Below are 19,375 nucleotides of genomic sequence, written 5' to 3'. Positions count from 1 at the left end.
TTAGCAGGGAGCAAACTCCCCTTTGTCCTCAGCTTTAGCAGCACCAGAACTGTCTTTTAGAGTCCAGGGGCTGCTTCGCTTTGCAGGTATTTAGGGGAACAATCCCAGTGCTGTCTGAGCTCGGTCCTAGCACAAACAGATATTGTTGCTCACTGCTCAGGGCTGTGTGTAGGTGGTGGGAGGATTCCACCCACCCTCTGAACAGGGTTTAGGCCTGAGAAATACCTTTGTAATCCCAGGCTGGGTTTTTACCCCTTTTTGAGGGGGACATCCAGTATGCTAAGAGCCCCCTGATTCACAGCCCATAGAAGGCTGAATGGCTCCCTCTCATACTCACTCTTGCCATGCTGTAACCTAGGCCAGTTTCATCCCAGCAGCTTCTAAAACAGAGGACAGTGTATGGTGCCATTAATTCCTCCGAGTCAGTTAAACCACAGTGCCTGCTGCATTCCAGTGGTTTTTTTCCAAGCACGCACTTGGCAGCGTGTTACAGTGCTGCTGCATTTGGAGTGGGAGAGGTCAAAGGCAGGGAGAGAGGGTCTGCTTGGGTCACTGACTAGGAGGAAGTGTGACATTCACATCCAGGCAGAGGAAACCTGGAGACTCAGCTGAGGCTCAGGGGAGAGAGAACCCTGCTAGAGTGGTTTCAAAGGCACGGATGAGCCGTGCTGCAGGGCAGGCAGCCTCCTGGGTGGGAGGGCACTTGTGAGCCAGCCTCCCCCTGCCTGCAGTCAGGTTGTGTGGCACCTGGGGGGGAGGTACCCTCCCCCTCCTTTCCAGAGCTGGGAGCGCCCACAGATTTGGAGGCCCTAATACAAGGCATTGTGCTACTGCATGACAGCTGGAGGCTGTCCTGCCTTGCTTTGTCACATGGGCAGAACAGCTGCTCATCAGAGCTGTCCTTGGAGCACTTGATGCATGGCAGGTGGGGCCTCTGGGCTTGGTGACTGAGTTGCTCTACCTTTGAGCTGGCCTGGCCACTGGTGGAGAGCTGCAAGGCCATCCTCTTCCTTAATGCTGCAGCTCCAGAGGCATGTGCAGTCCCTGCAGACTATGAGTTTTACATGTAATAAGAGGGCAGCAGAGCACAGGTCTGTGTCCAGTTTTTCTTTAGATCCATATGGTGTGATGTTCTGCACTTCTGTTCCATTAGGTCCTGGGCCCACTGGTCCCACTTATCAGTCACTGGAGCAGCCCTGGGGCTCAAGAAACTGTCAGAGGGAGGTGAGGAGCCGTCTTGCAGTGACAGCACCAGGCTGGGAGATGCTTCTGCTTTCTGTGCCCAGCTCTGCTGTTAGTGTCCTCTGACCCTGGCCATTTCACTCTTCATGCCTCAGTTTCTCTGTTTAGCAAATAGTTGTCCTGACGTAATGGCTTAGCAGGGGAATGGGAGGCCTAGCTCATTAGTATAGAACCATAGTTCTCTAGGGCTGGAAGGGACCTTCAGAGGTCATCTAGTCCAGCCTGCCCCGCCGCCCAGTCAGAGAGGCTCATCTCTATCTAAACCATCCTATGCAAATCCATCATCTAACCTATTAGCATAACTAAACAGTCATCCCTGGCACAGCCACAAGGCATAGCACCCTAATCTGCCCCAGGTAAGTCAGGGCGACTACAGTAGCCAACACCCTGCTGCTGTGAGGGTTCTGGGCTGGGCTCCGAGATCCCAGAGCAAGAGATGGGGAGGATTGAGTGTGTCGTCTTTGCGAGTGCTGGGGTGCCTGGCTGGACTGTTCTCTTTATTTTGATTTGTTTTCCTAACAAAGCATGTACCAGGCAAGCTGTTGCTTCTGGTAATTACTGCCTGGTGGAGTGTTGCGTTGCTCCCAGGGAGCGGCACTGCCATGGCAGTAAATGATGAACAGCATGTGGTAACGACAGCAGGAAGTGATGATGTACAGGATGGCCTTCCTGTTTGCCTGTGGGTGACTTGGCATGCTCATTGTGAAAGCCAGGACTGTCCAGGGGTGGGTACTGAGTGCCACACGAGGAATGCAGTGGCAGGCCCAGCAATGCAGCCTCCAAGCTTGTCCAGGCTGGCTTTGACTTGACCTGGTTTTCTTTTGCTCTGTGGGAGTGCTAATGGGCTGGATACCAAATGAGCTACGTGCCCAGCCTTCCCAGAGTCTCCTTGCCTCCCCTAGATACTTCCCCAGAACTTGGGAGAGTCTCCCCACCAGGTTTTACTCTCAGGCACTTCTACTTTAGGACCAAGACTTAGACGGGAGCTCAGCATGTCAGGTCCCACGACCTCAAAAGGTGCCAAGAAGACTGAGCACGTGAAACTTGAGTTCTAGGTGGCTTGGACTTGGGTGTGGGAGGGGAGAGCCTAAGATCTCTTCCTGACAAGCCAGGCTTCTTGCACATCTCTTTCTGTTTTATTTTCTTGATTGCACAGATTCATGGGTGATTCTAGCCCAGGTGCCACTGGACTTGCCAAAGATCTGGGACAGTACTGAGCCAGATCCTGTGTTCCCACTATTCATGATTTTGGAGGGAGTTACTTAAAGCCTCAGCTTCTGGAGCCCAGCTCTGACTCAAAAAATAACAGTAATTCTTTATCTGGGGTGTTCTGAGACCCCTGAAAGCTCAGGAGTCAGGTAATGAGAGGGACCCAGCTGCTGCTGTTGGTGTGGGGAGGTGGGAGGGAGAGGGGGTGATAATCTAATGATATTAAGGCAATCCTATGACTTTGGAGGCTGGATTCATGAGCTGCAAGTGCCTGAGGTTACCAGTGCTGCAAACGGACTGCTAAGTGACCTTGGGGGCTTCCCCAGGCACATCCCCATGGCAACAAATACACATGCTTTTCTGGACAGATCCCCTCTTGGGAGGGTAGCCCTGTATAAAACTGGGATCCTAGATAGCACAAGGGGCTGTAACTCTGGGAAGGTCAGAGTAGGCCAGTGGACACTGTCACTGGCTCCAGCTGCTGGCCTGCATTTGAATGCAAATGAACAGGCTGTCAAAAGGTGTCTGGCCAAACCTGCTCCCCTGGCTCCATTGTAGCCACATTTAAGGAAGGAGGTGGTTGTGGCAGACTTGGAACTAGCAGGAAACAACAGAGCCAGATTGAGTCCTCCTCCCCAGCTGCAGCCACATCCTGCTCACTGGCATTGTAGAAAGGTGACCTTTGGGTCAGCTCACAGCAGCTTTTGCCAGGCTGTTCTCCTTTCATTTGAGACTCCTGGAACTAGTGGGCCAGGCTGCTTCTCCTCTCCCCAGCATCTTCCCACTCAAGGTGGGCAAGGCCTGGACCCCCCTAGCTCAGGGAAAGGGAGTGGCACGTGCATGCACATCCAGACGTGCAGGCTGGGTTGGCTTTGATCCCCTGCCGAGTTCTGCCCTGGGAGGCGGTGTTAGCTGAGGGGAGCTGGCTGCCAAGCAGACTGAGCGGTAGTGAGCCAGCTCTAGCAGGCCCCAGCACAGACATTACAATGAGCTCATGGGCTGAGAGAGGGGGGCCCAGGGGGAACTGTGGGAGCCTCGTGGCCATGTACTGCCTCATTCCCTAGGTATGGGCAGGGCCGTGTGGGGCTGAAGAGTCGGTCAGTACCACTTACACCCCTGATCTGCTTTCCCCACTGGCTGCTTGGATCAAACTGTCAGCACAGAGCACCCCTTCAGCATCCGCTTGGCTTAGACGGATGCCTTGGAGATGTAGAGCCAGTGCCACAACTTTGTATATGATCCATGCCTCTGGAAGGTCATGTCTGGAGGACAGGGGGAGCTGGCAGAGTGCCCCTGTAATCCCCGTCTGGCCTCCTGGGCCCTGGCAGCTAGTATCTGTTGGAGCAGCCAGCACAGCCAGCCTAGGATTGGAGTGGGAGGCAGGCAAGGAGTCTCCCAGCCTCCTGCATGTCTCCACATGTGCTCAGTGCCCTCCACAGCGGAGTGCAGACTGCTTTACACAATGTGAATGCTGACACAAGGGACGAGGTAGCAGGGAACTGAGGCCAGTTTTAAATGCGCCCGACCTGCACCATAAGCCAAGGTGTTTCTCAGTGCACTAGTTCCCTTTGCCTCTAGGGAATTTAACCCCTTCCTCCAGGCCATGCCCTCAGTTTGCACCAGCTGGGTGCGCCAGTCCTGATCCCAGTCTTTGACGGGGAGCGGCTCTGCTGCAGCTAAGGGAGATTGGCACTGGGCCCCCTACGATCCCTGCCATGTGGCAGGCATGCAGGGAAGAAAGCAGGCTGTGTTCTCGGCTTGGCTCCACTCGCGGTTTCTGAAGCAGAAGGGGACGGGATCTGGGCTGCGCTGGAGCCTGGGATGGGACCGGCCGGGGAATTCTCTCACTGACTCATGCTGCTGGCACTTCCTGTCCATCGGGAAGGGGGAGGGGGAGGGGGAACCAGGCACCCGAAATGGAAGCAAAATCCGTGTGGGAGCATGATGCAAGGGGCCCAGCCAGTCACCACACTTCAGCCAGCTCCTTCCTCTCCCTGCTCCCCAGCCCCCTTCCCTGCGGGCGGCTTTGGGTAGGAAGTTGGCTCTTCTAGGGCGGAAAAGCAGGTATAAAGCTGTATTCGGGAAATCCGTGACCCCAGTAGTCGCCTTTCTGCCTCCCCCTTTGCATGTGGCACTGGATTCTCTACTGACCCATGCAGCCAGCAGTGGGGGGGGGCCCTCATGCTCTCTTCTGGTTGTCCTTAAGCGATTTCTTCCCTAGAAATGTGGGACCTGTGTGCTTCACAGCCCCCCTGCGCAGAAGGCAAAGCAGGACTCGGGGCAGACGGGGTCTCGCAGGAGAGCCAGTGGCAGAGTGGGGAGTTGTGCCCACATCTCATGTGTTCCAGCCAAGTACCCGAAGTGCCAGCCCACCCCTGTAGCTAGGGCAGATTGTACCAGTGTGAAGGATCAGCAATGGAGTTGCCCTGGATTTACACTTGGGTCAGTGCAATTTGGCTCTGACTCTGTATCACCCCTTCAAGCCAATGTGTATCACCAGCCCTGTAAGACTTAAATTCCCACTGTCCTCCCCCACCTTGTCCCCCAGCCCCAAACATTGGATTTTATTTTTAAAAAGCCCAGATTTGTATTTTTGTGGAAGCTGTGAGTTTGGAGCCCTGCTGGAGGGGGAGAGACCAGAAGTCTAACTAGGCAGGGGGGAAATGAGACGCCAGAAAGAACGGAGGTGGCCCCTGCTGCTGCTGGGAAGCACAGAAATTGTTTGGCCTCTGGGAAGGACGCTTTGAAGATTGTCTCTGTGGCGACAAGCGCTAGATTCAGGGTTTAAGAAATCAAGCTGAGATTGCCTTTAGCCACCCAGAGACAGGGACAGAGCCACTGCCATTCTCCAGGGCTGTGACATCACCTCTGTCCCCTGCCCTCTACAATCCACTCTCTTTTTAAGCTTCTCTCCCATCTCCCTGGAAGCCCCTAGCTGCCCTCTCTGCTCATGCTTCCTCTTCCCTCCTCCTGCAACAGGCATGGGGGAGGGAGGAATTTGCAACACTGATTGAGATGTGGCTTCCTCTGGGAGCAGCTGTAGCCTCCTGCTCTTTTCTGGTTCCCAAGCTTGCTGTGTCAAGGCTGTGCTTTGTGCCCGCCCGCATTGGGCCGGAGCTGATCCCAAATGCTGAATCCCGGAAGCTCGAAATCGCCCCCTTTGGCAGCACAGTGTGTAGGAGCAGGTAAAGCGAGAACTTTGGGATTAGCTTGGTTCTTGTGACAGTAAGGGGAAATCTTGTGCCTCCAGGCAGGAACTGTGCATGCATCCCCTGTACAGCTCTTCAGGGCCCTCACTCCTGCTACGGACCCCTGCTTTTCCAGCTCTGCCAGGGCCTGGGACCCCCACCTGGTGACCCCCTTTTGCAGAACCTCAGGGATCCAAAGTTCATCCTTGGTGTGAGACTAGGGTAATGTTGTGAGGGTTTGGTTGCCTTCATCCAGAACATGGGATAGGGGTCACTTCCTAGGATTATATAAGGGCATGTTTCACCTACCAGGCTCCCTGCCCTTGGTGGCAACCTTGTCTCTCCTGCTGTCCTGAGTCTGAGGCTGTGGGTGTATTGTACTACGAGCCCCACGTTTTCCAGGGCTGCTCTGTGACTGTGGTGCACAGAAGGGGCCAGGGTGTTTCTTCCTATATTGGAGCTGGCAGTATCACTTCTGACTTACGGGGCTTCAAACTGTGTAGGGTATGGTTTCTGAGGTTCGGAAGGTCTCCCCTCCGTCCCCCGAGTGGTGGATTCCAGCTAAGGCCCGGGTGGTGCCCCGGTGGCTGGCGAGCGGTGGGGGAGGAGCTGAGCTCACTGTTATTTCCTAACGGCTCTCAGCAGAAGTGCTCTGCATTCCTTCCCTTCCCTTCCCTTCCCGGCTGGCTCCCTGATCCCATAACGTGATGCATTATTTTGAACAGCCACATGGGAAGGCGGGCCATGGAGCCCAGCCCTGTGGTTCCCCAAGCCTGGCATCTCACAGCAGCCCATCTTGACTGGCCCTGGGTTTCCATAATGGGTGAATAACCCCCGGCCAGAGCATCGCTGGAGGTGCTGTGTGCAGTGAGTCAGCCGGGAGCAGGGTGACTGTGTGCATTGCAGAGCACTGAGGCGTCTCTTTCCATCGTTGGCCTCTGAGCGCAGGGCTCAGTTATATTTGGAAGCCTGACAAATGTGTCACAGGGGCCTGAGGAGTTCAGGAGAGATTTACTCTCCGTGGCCCCTGGATCGTTGAGCAAGCACAGGAAATTGCTGCCCTGGGCAGAAGCTGCTCTATGCCCCGGGTCACCAAGGTGCGGATTAGAGTCCAGGCCCCCTAGGCAGCGCCGGGGGCAGCTGGCAGCCCATCGATTCTGGGCTGCTGCTAAATACCTCTGCCCCTGCTCCAGCTCTCTTCATGGGGAGTTGTAGATTCTCGCTAGGCCTGTGCAAAGCAGCTAGTATTCGCTTCGGATTCGGCCAACCTGAGGGACAGTGATTCAATTCGGCGATTCAAATCACTGTTCCGATTTAATTCAGATCTCCAAATCAGCCAAACCAGGCCCATCCCCTGCCCCCTCCCAGCTCGGCAATGGCTGCCCCAGCTCCTGGCACTTTTTAAAAAAAAAAAAGAGCCCAGACTCAGTGGGTGCTGCTGGGCGAGGGACAAACCCTGCTGCTCCCCACTGCCCCACACTGCATGGGGGGCTCTGCATGAGCCCCTCAACACCCCCCTACTTGCTCTCCCAGCCCCCACACGGGTGCTCTGCCTGGGCCAGCTCTGACCCTTTAAAAAAAAACAAAACAAACAAACCCCTGGACTCCCCACTCCTGCCCATGGAGGGGCAATCCCTGCTGCCCTGTGCCACATGGGGGCTCTGCATGAAGCCCCAAGGCCGCACCAGGAGTGGTGAGTCCCAGGGCTTTTCTTGGGGTGTTTTTTTTCTTAAAGGGCTGGAGCTGGCCTGGGCAGGGCACCTGTGGGGGGGCTGGGGTTTGGGGGGCTCGTGCAGAGCCCCCCATTCAATGTGTGGGGTAGTGGGGGGCAGCCGGGATCCCTCCCCACACGCACGCCCAACAGCACCCAGTGAGCACCAAGGCTTTTTTTTAAAGTATTGACCTGGGGTGGGCAGGGGCAGCCATGGGGAAGTGGGTTGGGGGGCAGGGGCTGGGTGGGGGGTGGGGTCAGGGGGGCTGGCAGGGGTCCCCCTATGGTCCCCTCCTCCAGGTCCCCCCCCAGTACTTACCAGCTGGGAGTTGGCTGCAGCTCACTGCTGCAGCCACTGGGGACTGCCCAAATCATCAGACATCTCTGTGAATCTTTTCTGAAGATTCAGAGAGTTTTGAATTGATTCAGACCTTTAAATTGGTCCCCTGATTCAATTTGCATTCGGAGATTCGGCCACTGAATCAGGCCAAATCTCCTCCGAATCGACTCACCATCCGAAGCTTTGCACAGCCCTAATGCTCAGCACCTTTCGGCACTAGCTCTTGTCTGAGAAACCAGATCTCTGGAAGTTCCCACAGTTCCTCTCCTGTTCCCCAACCCTTGCTGTCTGGGGTACAAGGGGCAGCTTTTCCCTGGGTTGTCAGCTCAGATGGTGCTGCCTCTGAAACAGTGTGAACCCTGAGTTCAGAGGTTGGCAGTAGAGCCTAGATAGTCCCCAGAGAAGACTACCGAAGCTGAGGGTGGGGAACTCCCTTTCAGTTTTTAAGCACCAGGTGAATCCATTGATTCCAGGAGCAGGGGCTTTAAATAAATTGGGGGGCATCTTGAGACCAGCCATACAGTCATACAACTTGGTAATACTGGTTGTAGGAAACATGCAGCCATATGGTCACGGGCTCAGGGTGATCTCAGTCATTTGCTGCATTCTCCGCTGCACATTGCTCAGCCTCTGATCAGGGGAGTGCAGGGGGGGCTGGGCAGGGAGTGGGGCCGCCCATGGCTGACAGGTGGCATGATGCCCTTTTAAAGCACTTGTGAAATGGCGTTTAAGTGGAGTAGCACCAGTTTATGCCAGCTGCAGGGTCTGGTCCATTGCAGGTGCTACCCAAACCCAGGGAAGAAACCCCAGTAACTAGCAAGTCTGCTTTTTCATTTCCATCAGCTGGAGCAGTCCTTTGATCCCTGCCCCAGCACCCCAGTGAGAGCCAAACTGTCCCACAGTAGTAACTGCACTAGGCAGGTGAGAGTGGGACAGATACAGGATTATTAATCCCATTTTGAAGGAAACTGTGGCACCAAATGAACTGGACTTGTGCAGGAGCGAGGCCTGTGGAGAAGTTAACATAACCTGGTGGTGTTTAACACCGAAAAATGCAAGGTTCTCCACCTTGGGAGGAAAAACCTGCAGCATCCTTATAGGCTTGGCAGTGCTACGTTGGATAGCACTACAGAAGAAAGAGACTTGGGGGTCATCATTGACCACAAGATGAACATGAGCCTGCAATACGATGCTGCGGCTAGTAAAGCGACCAAAATGCTGGCTTGCATCCATAGATGCTTCTCGAGCAAATCCCGGGACGTCATTCTCCCCTTGTACTCGGCCTTGGTGAGGCCGCAGCTGGAGTACTGCGTCTAGTTTTGGGCTCCACAATTCAAAAAGGATGTGGAGAAGCTTGAGAGAGTCCAGAGGAGAACCATGTGCATGATCAGAGGTCAGGAAAACAGATCTTACGATGATAGGCTGAGAGCCATGGGGCTCTTTAGCCTGGAAAAGCGTAGGCTCAGGGGTGATCTGATGGCCACCTATAAGTTTCTCAGGGGTGACCACCAGGATCTGGGGGAACGTTTGTTCACTAGAGCACCCCAAGGGACGACGAGGTCGAACGGTCACAAACTCCTGCAAGACCGTTTCAGGCTGGACATAAGGAGGAACTTCTTTACTGTCCAAGCCCCCAAGGGCTGGAACAGTCTGCCAGCGGAGGTGGTTCAAGCACCTACACTGAACACCTTCAGCAGCAAACTGCATGCTTCTCTTGCTGGGATCCCATCACCCCAGCTGACTTCCTGCCCCATGGGTGGCAGGCTGGACTCGAGGATCTCCCGAGGTCCCTTCCAGCCCTGATGTCTGTGAAATCAGAAAGCTTGTATATTTAGGTGGGTAAACAGGAACTGAGGACTTCCCGAACCCTGCCCCCACCTGCCTTAGCCAAGGTTACGGAGGGGTCTGTGGCAGAGCCAGGAACCAGCCCTGCTTTTTGGAGCACTAGTCCAATGTTTTAGTTGCACCACCCTGGGGCTTGCTGACCCAGCATGCTCAGGTGACGTTCTCTGTAGTGTTCCAGCATTGAGCCCAGCTGCTTTGAGAAGGGAGCCTGAGGGGGAAGTGTTCAGAGCAAAAAGGGAGGTGATGGCTTCAGTCGGAGATCTTCACCTTGGTATCTGACAGGTGTCACCTGGAGGGTGCTGCCAGCAGAGCTCTTTCTATTGGACCCTTACAGACCCTGCAGTTTTTACTGGCCTACTAAACACAGCCCTTGATGCCAAGTCTCTACATAGGAGAACCAGAAAAGGCCTTTTGCTTGCTGTTGGAGCTCTAGTGCCCTTGTTTGGCATCCAGCTGTCACGTAGGCCCACAAGGCTTGTGCATCCTATGTGACCTGAATCCTGGGGGCTTTTAGCTTGTTGGGAGACCCAGAGTAGCCACTGGGTTCTGTGGCCTATTTGTACTTGCAGAGAAGAGGCTGCACCTTGGCCAGGGCACAGAGGCCTGCTGTGTGGGAGGAGGGCACATTTTCTGCAGGGACAGATCACATTAATGTGTGCTGCAGGCTCCAGCTCCTTGGGAGCTCTTAGCAAGCCCAGTGCAAATCTGTCCTGACCTCAGGTTTTTCAGTTTCTCTGGATTGGCACCAGTGTGGCTTTGGGCGAGCACATGGCATTTGCTCCTCTAAGAGCAGGGTGTTCAATCTACAGGACCCTCTGCACCAGTGTCACATAACCACTCTGGGCCCTGTTGGCTGTAAGCCATTTAGCCTGCAGGCAGGGAAAGCTGGGGGCAATGGCCCTGAATTGGTGAGCAAGAGACAACAGAAATACAGCTCTCTGTGTCCCTCACTCACCCTTACTGTCCTAGGTCATGTTCCCCATGCTGTGCTCTGCTGATACTCTTCCATACCAATGCGCAGCTACCTGCTATTCCAGCCTTCCTCACCCTAGATTGAGGGTCAGCCAGTGTCTCATTTCTGAACCCTGTGAAGCTCCTACCACAGAGTGAGGGGCCCCCATTGTGTACTAGTCTCCCCAGCCCCAGTCCAGTCCTATTCAGTGACCCATTTTTGCAGAGCTCCTTCCACTGTGGCTGACACCCAGCGCAGTGATATAGCATCTGTATGCACTGATACCCTCTCTGTGCCCCCTGGGGAGATTGCCCCACCCTGCCTTTGACACCTTCCCCAGAGCCACGCCTGGATGCTGGATTGAGATTGGATAGCTCTCACATGTCTGGCCAGAGCTGCACCTGAAACCAGAGCTCTGGAGATATATAACTTCTCCCCTGCTCTTCTGTGACACTTATCACAACTACTGCCCCTTTTGCCCCATTTCCTCTGCTCCACATTGCTCCAGGGTGGGGACAGCTCTCCCTGCTGTCTCTGTGCCTAGGCATGGGAGCCCAGGGATACCAGCCGTGCTCTCACACCTCTTTCTTGTTCTTTCAGAACGTGCTGGCTAAGGCGCTGTACGACAATGTGGCTGAGACCCCAGACGAGCTCTCCTTCCGCAAGGGTGACATCATGACGGTGCTGGAGCGAAACACGCAGGGCCTAGATGGCTGGTGGCTATGCTCACTACATGGGCGCCAGGGCATTGTGCCTGGCAACCGCCTGAAGATTTTAGTGGGCATGTATGACAAGAAACAGCCAGCCGGACCTGGCCAAGGGCAGCCCCAGCCGCAGCAGTCCCAGCAGCTGCAGGCCCCTCAGACTTCTGTGCCTTACCATCACCAAGGAGTCTACAACCCTCTGTCCCCTGCCTCCCAGTACCCCCCGATGCACCCTGCTTACCCGTCCCAAGGGGACAATGTCTACCTGGTTCCAGCCCCAAACAAAGGGCAGCAGGGCCTCTACCCTGGCTCTGCACCGGGGGGACAGTTTTCATCACCTCCAGCCAAGCACCCAGCTGTGTATCCAAAGCAGCCACCTCCTCATCCCTTCCAAAGCCAAGGCCAGGAGATCTATCAGGTCCCACCATCTATGAGCCCAGCCCAGGATGCTTGCCAGGGGTCTGCAGGATCTGCAAGCCCCCCTCAGGATATTTACCAAGTTCCTCCTTCTGTTGGCTTGGGGCAGGAGATCTACCAGGTGCCCCCTTCCATGAGCCAGACCCAGGAGATCTACCAGGTGCCTCCTTCGTTGGACATGAGGAACTGGGAAGGGCCGAAGCCTCAAGGAAAGGTAGATCATGTTCCTGCAAATCCAGCCTGGCTCCTCGTCATACTGGGCCACACGGGCTCAGGCCTTCACAGTGCAAAGCTCTGCCCATGGAGAGGCAAGGAAGGGAACAGTCCTCACTGTGCCATAAAAACCAGACAGGGCAAGGGGAGGAAGTGGAAATATGACTTGTGAAAATGTCTGGGGATGCTTCTGTTTCAGGCTGACTCCTAGGGTGGCGGGGGTTCCCTAGACACCCTTTTTCTGAGGAGGGGCAGGGGCTCTTTGAGGCTGCTGCCTTGAAGGTGTGTTGGAGGTGGGCATTTCAGGGTGATTGGGGCCCTTCTCTTCCTTGGGAACTTACTAGCCAAGGTGGGATTTGCTGCACTGCACCAGGGCTGGGGCTGGCACTAAGCCTGACACTAGCAGGCCCCCGGCACAGTGGCTTGGTCTGTACCAGTGTGTTGCAATATCTGGGCTCCTGGTGCTGGAGAAGGTGCATCTTGTGAGCCCAATTTTCTTTCCCATTCCTGTGCTCAGATATCAGTGCAGGCTACCTTTGTGTTCTCTGCATCCTGTGGCAGTACAGGAGCTGTGTGACCTCCAGTGTCAGTCATGGCAACCTGAGGGTTGCTCTCATTTGTTCTCTTCCCATGACATCTCAAAGCATGGAGTGCAGTGCATGTGGGCCACATCCCCAACACACTGCCATATGGGGATCGGGACCAGATCTCAGCCCCTACAGGGCTCATGTCCTCCCGTGAAGTTCCAGTGGGGCTACAAAGGTGGTGGGGGTCCAGGCCCAATATGGAGAATGATGCAGCTGGTCTATCTGATCAGGCTGGGTGGTCTGGGCCTTGCTGGGCAAAGAGGCTGGTGTCACCACCAGGACCCACTCTGATTCCTTTGCCTAGGGAAAGCAGGAGGAGGCAGGTCCAGTCAGGCTGCTCCTTGCATATTGCCTGTGCACAAAAGTAGACAGGGAGAGCCTGTCTGGGGATCTGCATGAACACTGCTGCGGCTCCCTTCTGACCATGTGACTTCATGAGACACATTAGAGAGCTGTTTTAAAGCACCTGGTAGCCCCTGACCCAAGCCCCTTCACACGGAGCCAGGAGGAGGGTGCCATTAGCTGGCAGCCCTCTGTTTAGCCTGTGTGTGTTCATGGTTCACTTAATGCTGCAGCTGGGGCTCTGACACCACTGCTGTGGAGCTTATGGTACATGGAGCATCAATGAGGTGCTTCCTTGGGCAGGTTTCTGGGCCACTATCCTTCCCTGTGTTGTGGCACCTCATTTTGGGGGTGCAGCATAGGAGTCACTTGGTTCCAGTGCATCGGGGATGGGCAGGTGCCTGGCAAGGCGGATGTACGTCTTCCTACCTTCGCCCTTGACAGCTTGGTTGTAGAAGGTTTCAGTACTTGGGTAGTTTGCTCTGGGCAGAGTCCAGGCAGGGCAAGGAGGGGGCTATGGCGCACATCCCAGTGTTGGGGCTTCTGGTCCCAAGGCCTGGGGCATGGGAGTTGCTGTGGAGAGGCAGCCCAGTTGCATCTGAGCTAGCAGCCAAATGCTTGGCCAGTGTGAGTAAGTGCAGCCTGGTGGCCTTGCAGGATGGTGTCATTTCCAGCTGGGCTTCAGGCCTGATTGTCCTTGCAGCCACTCAGCCTGTTTGTCAAGGCCCAGCCCTGCACAGCTGGAGTGATGTGAAAGGCACTGAGCAACCTGGTGAGGCTGAGGCTGGGCAAGCCCTGCCAAGCCTAGTAGCTGAACTATCTGGGTCTGCTACCACCTGCATTCCCTCTGCCTTCCCTCCCCCAGCCATGCTGCCCAGGATAGAAGGGAGATGGGCAGGGGGCAGAGGGGCTGATGCTGTGCAGAATAAGCATGGGCAGAGAGAGAGGGATCGGTACAGGTACCTCTTGCCCTGCACAGTTGTGGCCAGGGCTCCATTATTCTCTTCTGTGCCAGCAAGAACAAGGCCAGTACCACAGCCTTTACCCTAGATCCTCCAGGCTCAAGTGCACCAGAACCTGGATCTGATTTTGCCCTGCATTGGGCTGGGAAAAGCCTGGCCCCAGCTGGGGAGGTTTGACTGCTGGCTGTATCTGCCAGCCAAGTGCTAATAAGCAGGCTACAACATTCCCACTTGGCCACATTTAGCCTGCACGCCCTGCAGGGGCTGTGACTCTCAAGGGGCAGTACCTGAAATTGGAGGTGGGGAGGGGCAAAATTGGAGGTGAAGGTGGGGCTCTAGGCTGTGAGAGACATGAGGTCAAATGCCTGCTGTGCTGTTCCTTCCCTGTGTGGCCTTGAGCAACTCTTAACCTTTCTGTGCTCAGTTTTGTCATCTGTCCCATGGAGGCAGTAGGCACTCTCTCCTGTATCATGATGGGGTGATAAATACTAGGGCTGTGTGAATTGGCAGCGATCTGATCCAGGTTTGGATCTGGCCGCTTCGGATGGCTGCAATCCGATCTGGAGCTCTGGACCGGGTTTCCGCCTCGATCCCACCAAAGCTTTGGAACTGCCTCGGAGATCCGGCCATAGGATATAACGGGGAATCGGTGAAATAGCTATAACTTTGTTGTTTTTGTCCGATTTGGATTAAACTTGCGGGGATGGTAGCTTCTGCTGCGAGCATGAAATCTGCCAAGTTTCAAGAAGATTGGTGTAGGAGTTTGGGGGGAACTGTACCCCAAATTCTTAAAAGCCAAACTCGTGTCACGGCTGTGTGTTGCAACACAGGGGGGCCAAAACTGCAGGGATGGTTGCGCTTACTGAGGCCACAAAGCCTGCCAAGTTTCAAGGAGATCGGTGCAGGGGTTTGAGGTGGAACTGCCCCTCAAGCTGTGGACAAGCAAAACTCGTGCCATGGGTGACTCTGCGTGTGTTAATGCGCAGCGGGGTGACAGCTGCAGGGCTGGTGGCCCCTGCTGTGACGCCTGCCAGCTGTGGAGGAGATCGGTGCAGAGGGTGTCTCGGGCCCTGCACCCCTAGCTGCTGATGGACAAAACTCGTGCCAAGACTGTCTCTGTCTTGGGACAGTTGATTGTCTGTATTGAGTCTTTCTTCTCCTAAGCCTGGTGTGTAGGTGCTAATTGATGCTTGGTAGTTAGGTCCTGTGGATTGAGCTGATCCCTGGTCCCTGAGTGAATCATGATTGACTGGTTACTGGTAACACAGCAGCTTAGCTGCCAGGCCTGCAGTAGTATCTGCCCTCCCCGCCCTAAGACGGACACAGTCCTACGGGCACCCATGGCACAAGTTTTGCTTGTCCACAGATTGAGGGGCAGTTCCCCCCAAAACCCTGCACTGATCTTCTTGAAACTTGGCAGGCTTTGTGGCTTCAGTAAGAGCAACCACCCCAGCAGTTTTGACCCCCCTGTGTTGTAACACTTAGACATGACATGAGTTTTGCTTTCAAGAATTTGGAGTGCATTTCCCCCCAAACCCCTGCACTGATCTTCTTGAAAGTTGGTAGGCTTCATTCTCTCGCTAGAGTCTACCACCCCTGAAAATTTCATCCAAATCGGAAAAAAAACCCCAAAGTTATAGATATGTTGTTATTTTCTCATTATACCCTATAGCCGGATCTCTGAGGTGGCTCTGAACAGCTTCGGGAGGCCGAACAAGGCAGCGCTTCGACCCGGATGTGCTGCTTTGGACCCCGAAGCATCTGAGCTTCTCTGGATCCGAAGCTGTGTCCGAAGCCTCGCACAGCCCTAATAAATACTAGGACTGTGCGAAGCTTTGGTAGCTGATTTAATTTGGAGGAGATTCATCCTGATTCAGGGACCAAATCTCCGAATCTGAATTGAATGGGGAGACCAATTAAAAGCTCCGAATTGATTTTGAAGCATCCGAATCAATTTGGAAAAAGATTTGGTGATTCAGCTATAGACTAAACAGGCAGCTGACATAGCTGCCTCTAGGTGGTAAGTCTGTTGGGGTTGGGGGAGGGGGCAGTAGGGGTGTGGGAGAGGGAAGGATTGAGGCTGGGGCTGGAGCTGGGACAAGCTGCCCCGGCAGGGCAGGGGCACGTTACTTTGGGAGGGGGGCTCAGGTGCAGCAGCACTAGGAGCAGGGACTCTGCCCTGGTGCTGCTTGCCAGCTGGCACAGAAGAGCACTGGATGCAGGTGCAGCAGTGCTGGGAGCAGGGACTGTGACCTGCTGCCACTTGCCCCCTTCTGCTTGGAGCGAGCCGTGCCCCCGCTCCCAGCACTGCTGTGCTGGTGCCCCCTGCCCCCCTCCCCAAGTCCCACGCCCCGTGCCCCAGCTGGGCAGCTTGTCCCAGCCCCAATCATCCCTCCCTTACACCTTTACCCTCCCCCAGCCCCAACAGACTTACAGCTGGAGGCAGCCATGTCAGCTGCCTGTTTAGTCTAGGGCCGAATCTCCAAAGCAGCGCCAAATCTTTCAGATCTGGTTCGGCCAAATCGGATCGGGACAGTGATTCAAATTTCCAAATTGAATTGCTGTCCCTCTGAAGTGAATACTTGCTGTTTCGCACAGGCCTAATAAATACCATAGCAGGGCAGTTGAGCAGTGTTATTCTGGGTTATCTCTGCCAGCCCTGTGGACCAGGCTGAGGGGTCACAAGGCTGGGGTGGGGAGGAGTGGTTTCTGCAGCCTTTTCCCTAAAGAACCTCCATTCTCAACCCAGTTCAGGGCAGGGAACGTGTGTATTTTGTCAGGTGTTCTCACTGTTCACACAGCTGAGCTGGGACTTGAGCCCTAGCTCCACATTTGTTGGCTACCATGAAGCCTGGATCTGAGTGCCCCAGGAGCTAAGCCCAGCTGGGGTCTCAGGCTAGCTCTGGGCTTTGTGCAAGGCAGGAGCCCTAGTAAGGGGCTGGAATTGTGCTCTGCTTTTAGTTGAGTTCCTGCTGACAGCTGCATTGCAGCTATGCCTTGAAGTGGTCTAACTCCTGAGTGCCCCTTGAAGCCTGGGCTTGGTGTGTGATGCCAGGGAGAAAGTGCATTGATCCTACAGGGCTGCTACAGGCTCCCACATGGCTGGAGCTGCAGCTGGTTCTGCCTAATCTGGGTCAAAGCAGAATCTGGCTGAGCCCCATACTTTGTAGCACAAAGCCACCTGCCTGGGGAGCTCCAGGAGCTATGTAGCACTCCTTGGCAAGCAGGCACTGAATGCCCACTTGAGTGTCAGGAAACTACTGGCTCTTGGCTGTGGGCACGGACATGTGAGCTATGGCAGGGCTTATAAAGGACCTGATGCTGCCTAGTGCTGAAGATTTTTACCTTACTGTCCCTTGCAGAACTGGGGCCTAGGGCCTGGGGCAGCTGTTTATGGGGGTGATGTCTAACAGCCCTCTCTGCCCCCGTGGTGGGGGTGGGTCCCTGGTCCCTGCTCATGTGGGTCTGGTTTCCAGAGAAGCTCAGTTGGGCTTGTTACCAAACTTCCTCCGCCTCCCAGAGCTGATGCATTGTGAGCAGGCAAGTGACAGACTCAGCTAGTCCATCCCATGCTGAGTCAGTGGCTCAGCCTAGAGGATTTCCCAGGTTCTTGCTTTGTACCATGAAGTCAGACCGCCCCCATGCTAAGGCCCAGCCAGGATTTGCGTGGGATTGCCCCACTTCCCTTGGCAGTCAGCAGCTCCCCACAGCACAGCCTCTGGGATCCTCAGCTCTGTGTGTGTGTGTGTGTGTGTGTGTGTGTGTGTGTGTGTGTGTCCTGTAAACGTTCCCACGTGTCCTCCAATTGCAATTAGTGAGCCAGTCTGCAGTGCATCCTGCTTGGCAGGGACCAGCTTGAGCCCAGTGAATGAAAGCGCCCAGCCTTACTCAGTGCCCAGTAATGGACTGCGGTGGCCAATTTCGGAGTTCAGTTCTGGGTCCTTGCCCCTTGTCATGCTGCTTCTTCGTTATGAATGTTTTCTGCCTCTGGCTAAAACATGGGGGTGTTGCTCTGCAGCTGGTTCACCGCTACGACTCAGCTTGGCCTGCCCTGTGTGAGGAAGGCAGTGCCCCCTTTTCTCTTTGTGGGGTGAGCTGGGTTTACAGGGGCAGCCAGCCCCAGTCTGTTGAGCTCCCTCTGAAATCAGGAAGGCAGATAGGGCTTTCTCATGTGGTCCCAGTTGCTTTCAAACCTGGCTCCAAAAATTACTCAGAAGACACAAAGCCCAAATGTGGACAGGTAGCAGCAGCCAGGAGCATGGGAGAGTGCGAGGAGCAGAACTGGGGCAGGCTAGTAATAGGCAGTCATATGTTACCAGCAGAACTGATAAGAAGGGAGAGGAGTACCTAGCCACCATGCGCAGCAGCCATGGTTCACACTAACATGAGCTGGCAGTCCATCCACCCCTGTGAACAGGTAGTTCTGAGGCCTGGCTGCATCCCTAGGGAAGGCCTGGTGAGAGGGCAGGCATGGCTCCTAGATTTACAGTGATTATAGTGCAGCAAACGCCCCTCTCTAATGCTCTGCTGCAAGGCAGATCTGGCCCTGCTTTATAGCAATTGCCACACAGATCAAAGACCCAGAGCCTTGCTGCTTTGTTGCTCACTAGCCAGGTGCATTGGCAGAGGAGCCTAGTGGTTAGCAGTCAGAACTCCTGGGTGTTGTTGCTGGTTCTGACACTGGCATGCTGGGTAGATTTGGACAAGTCAGCCCCACTCTCTGGCTCTTTTTTCTCACCTGTGACTTGCTTTGAGATCCACTGGGGTGTGGAACTGAAACACATTTGCTCATCTCCTGCTTCTTCGGATTGAGCTGTCCGGAGTGCGTTCCTGGGAGTTGGCTCCTATCCCCATCTCTCCTTGTACCTTCAGCTAGCTCAGAGTGGGGCCGAGGCTGCTATTTCTCTCAGAACATGGTGTTTCTTTATTTACTTCCATTGTGAAATGCCTCCTCCTACCCCAGCCCCCCATTCAGGCTTACAGGGAAAAGACAGGTGGGGGGAAGCAGAGGAGAGCCATGGCTGCAGTGACTCACGCTTTGGGCATTCAGCCATTATCCATTTCTGAAACTTGCTGGCAGTTTGGGCTGTGCAGACAATGGCTTTGCTCTTGCCCTGAGGAAAATGTGCAGTCCTGCCTGAGCATAGCCAGACCATTCTGGACCCATCTGCTTCAGAGTCCTCCTGCCACCAAGGCTCCAGCGCTCCCAGCTGGGTCTCAGCTCTCTATAGCAGGCCTGTCTTAACTGGTGGGTCATGGCTGTGGTGGTCATCTCTGCTGCTGCCTTGTGGCAGGGGTCCACATGCTGCCAGCAGAGCCCTTGCAACTAGAGGTGGAGAGCTGCAGGGTCGCATGCCACCAGCATGTGCAGCAGGGGGGATCCCAGGGGTCTGAGCATTGGCCCCTGGAGTGTGTGCCCCTGGCTGTACCAGTGTTGAACAGCTGCTCCACAGGGAACTGAACTCAAGGATGGGGCTGGCAGCAGGTGTTTGCTGCTCCTACTGTCAACTGCAGCAGGATAATGGATCAACAGCAGGAGAGGCAAATTGGAGCTGCTACAGAGTCCCTGCTTTCTGGCCTGGTGGGGGCTGGGGTCACAACTTGGTGCCCAGGATGCCATCTGTTACATGGGGGGGGCGGGGTTTCATGGCTCAACACACAGC

The 19,375-nt window shown here is 55.1% G+C and overlaps 1 protein-coding gene across 1 annotated transcript in view; it reads left to right on the top strand.

The window, feature by feature from the left end:
- The window catches only part of BCAR1 (BCAR1 scaffold protein, Cas family member), a 58,176-nt gene that overhangs the window by 10,873 nt on the left and 27,928 nt on the right, over window positions 1-19,375 (top strand). Inside the window, exon 2 of the mRNA XM_090062998.1 lies at window positions 11,088-11,822. Within this exon, the coding sequence (XP_089919124.1) occupies window positions 11,088-11,822 (735 nt within the window). The remainder of the gene's footprint in view (window positions 1-11,087; window positions 11,823-19,375) is intronic.

The sequence above is a fragment of the Crocodylus siamensis genome, chromosome 9, assembly GCF_052110815.1.
Source record: "Crocodylus siamensis isolate JL-2025a chromosome 9, ASM5211081v1, whole genome shotgun sequence".
Taxonomy (NCBI): Eukaryota; Metazoa; Chordata; order Crocodylia; family Crocodylidae; genus Crocodylus; species Crocodylus siamensis.
The sequence above is the reverse complement of the archived record's forward strand: the minus strand, read 5'-3'. Positions and strand labels throughout refer to the sequence as shown.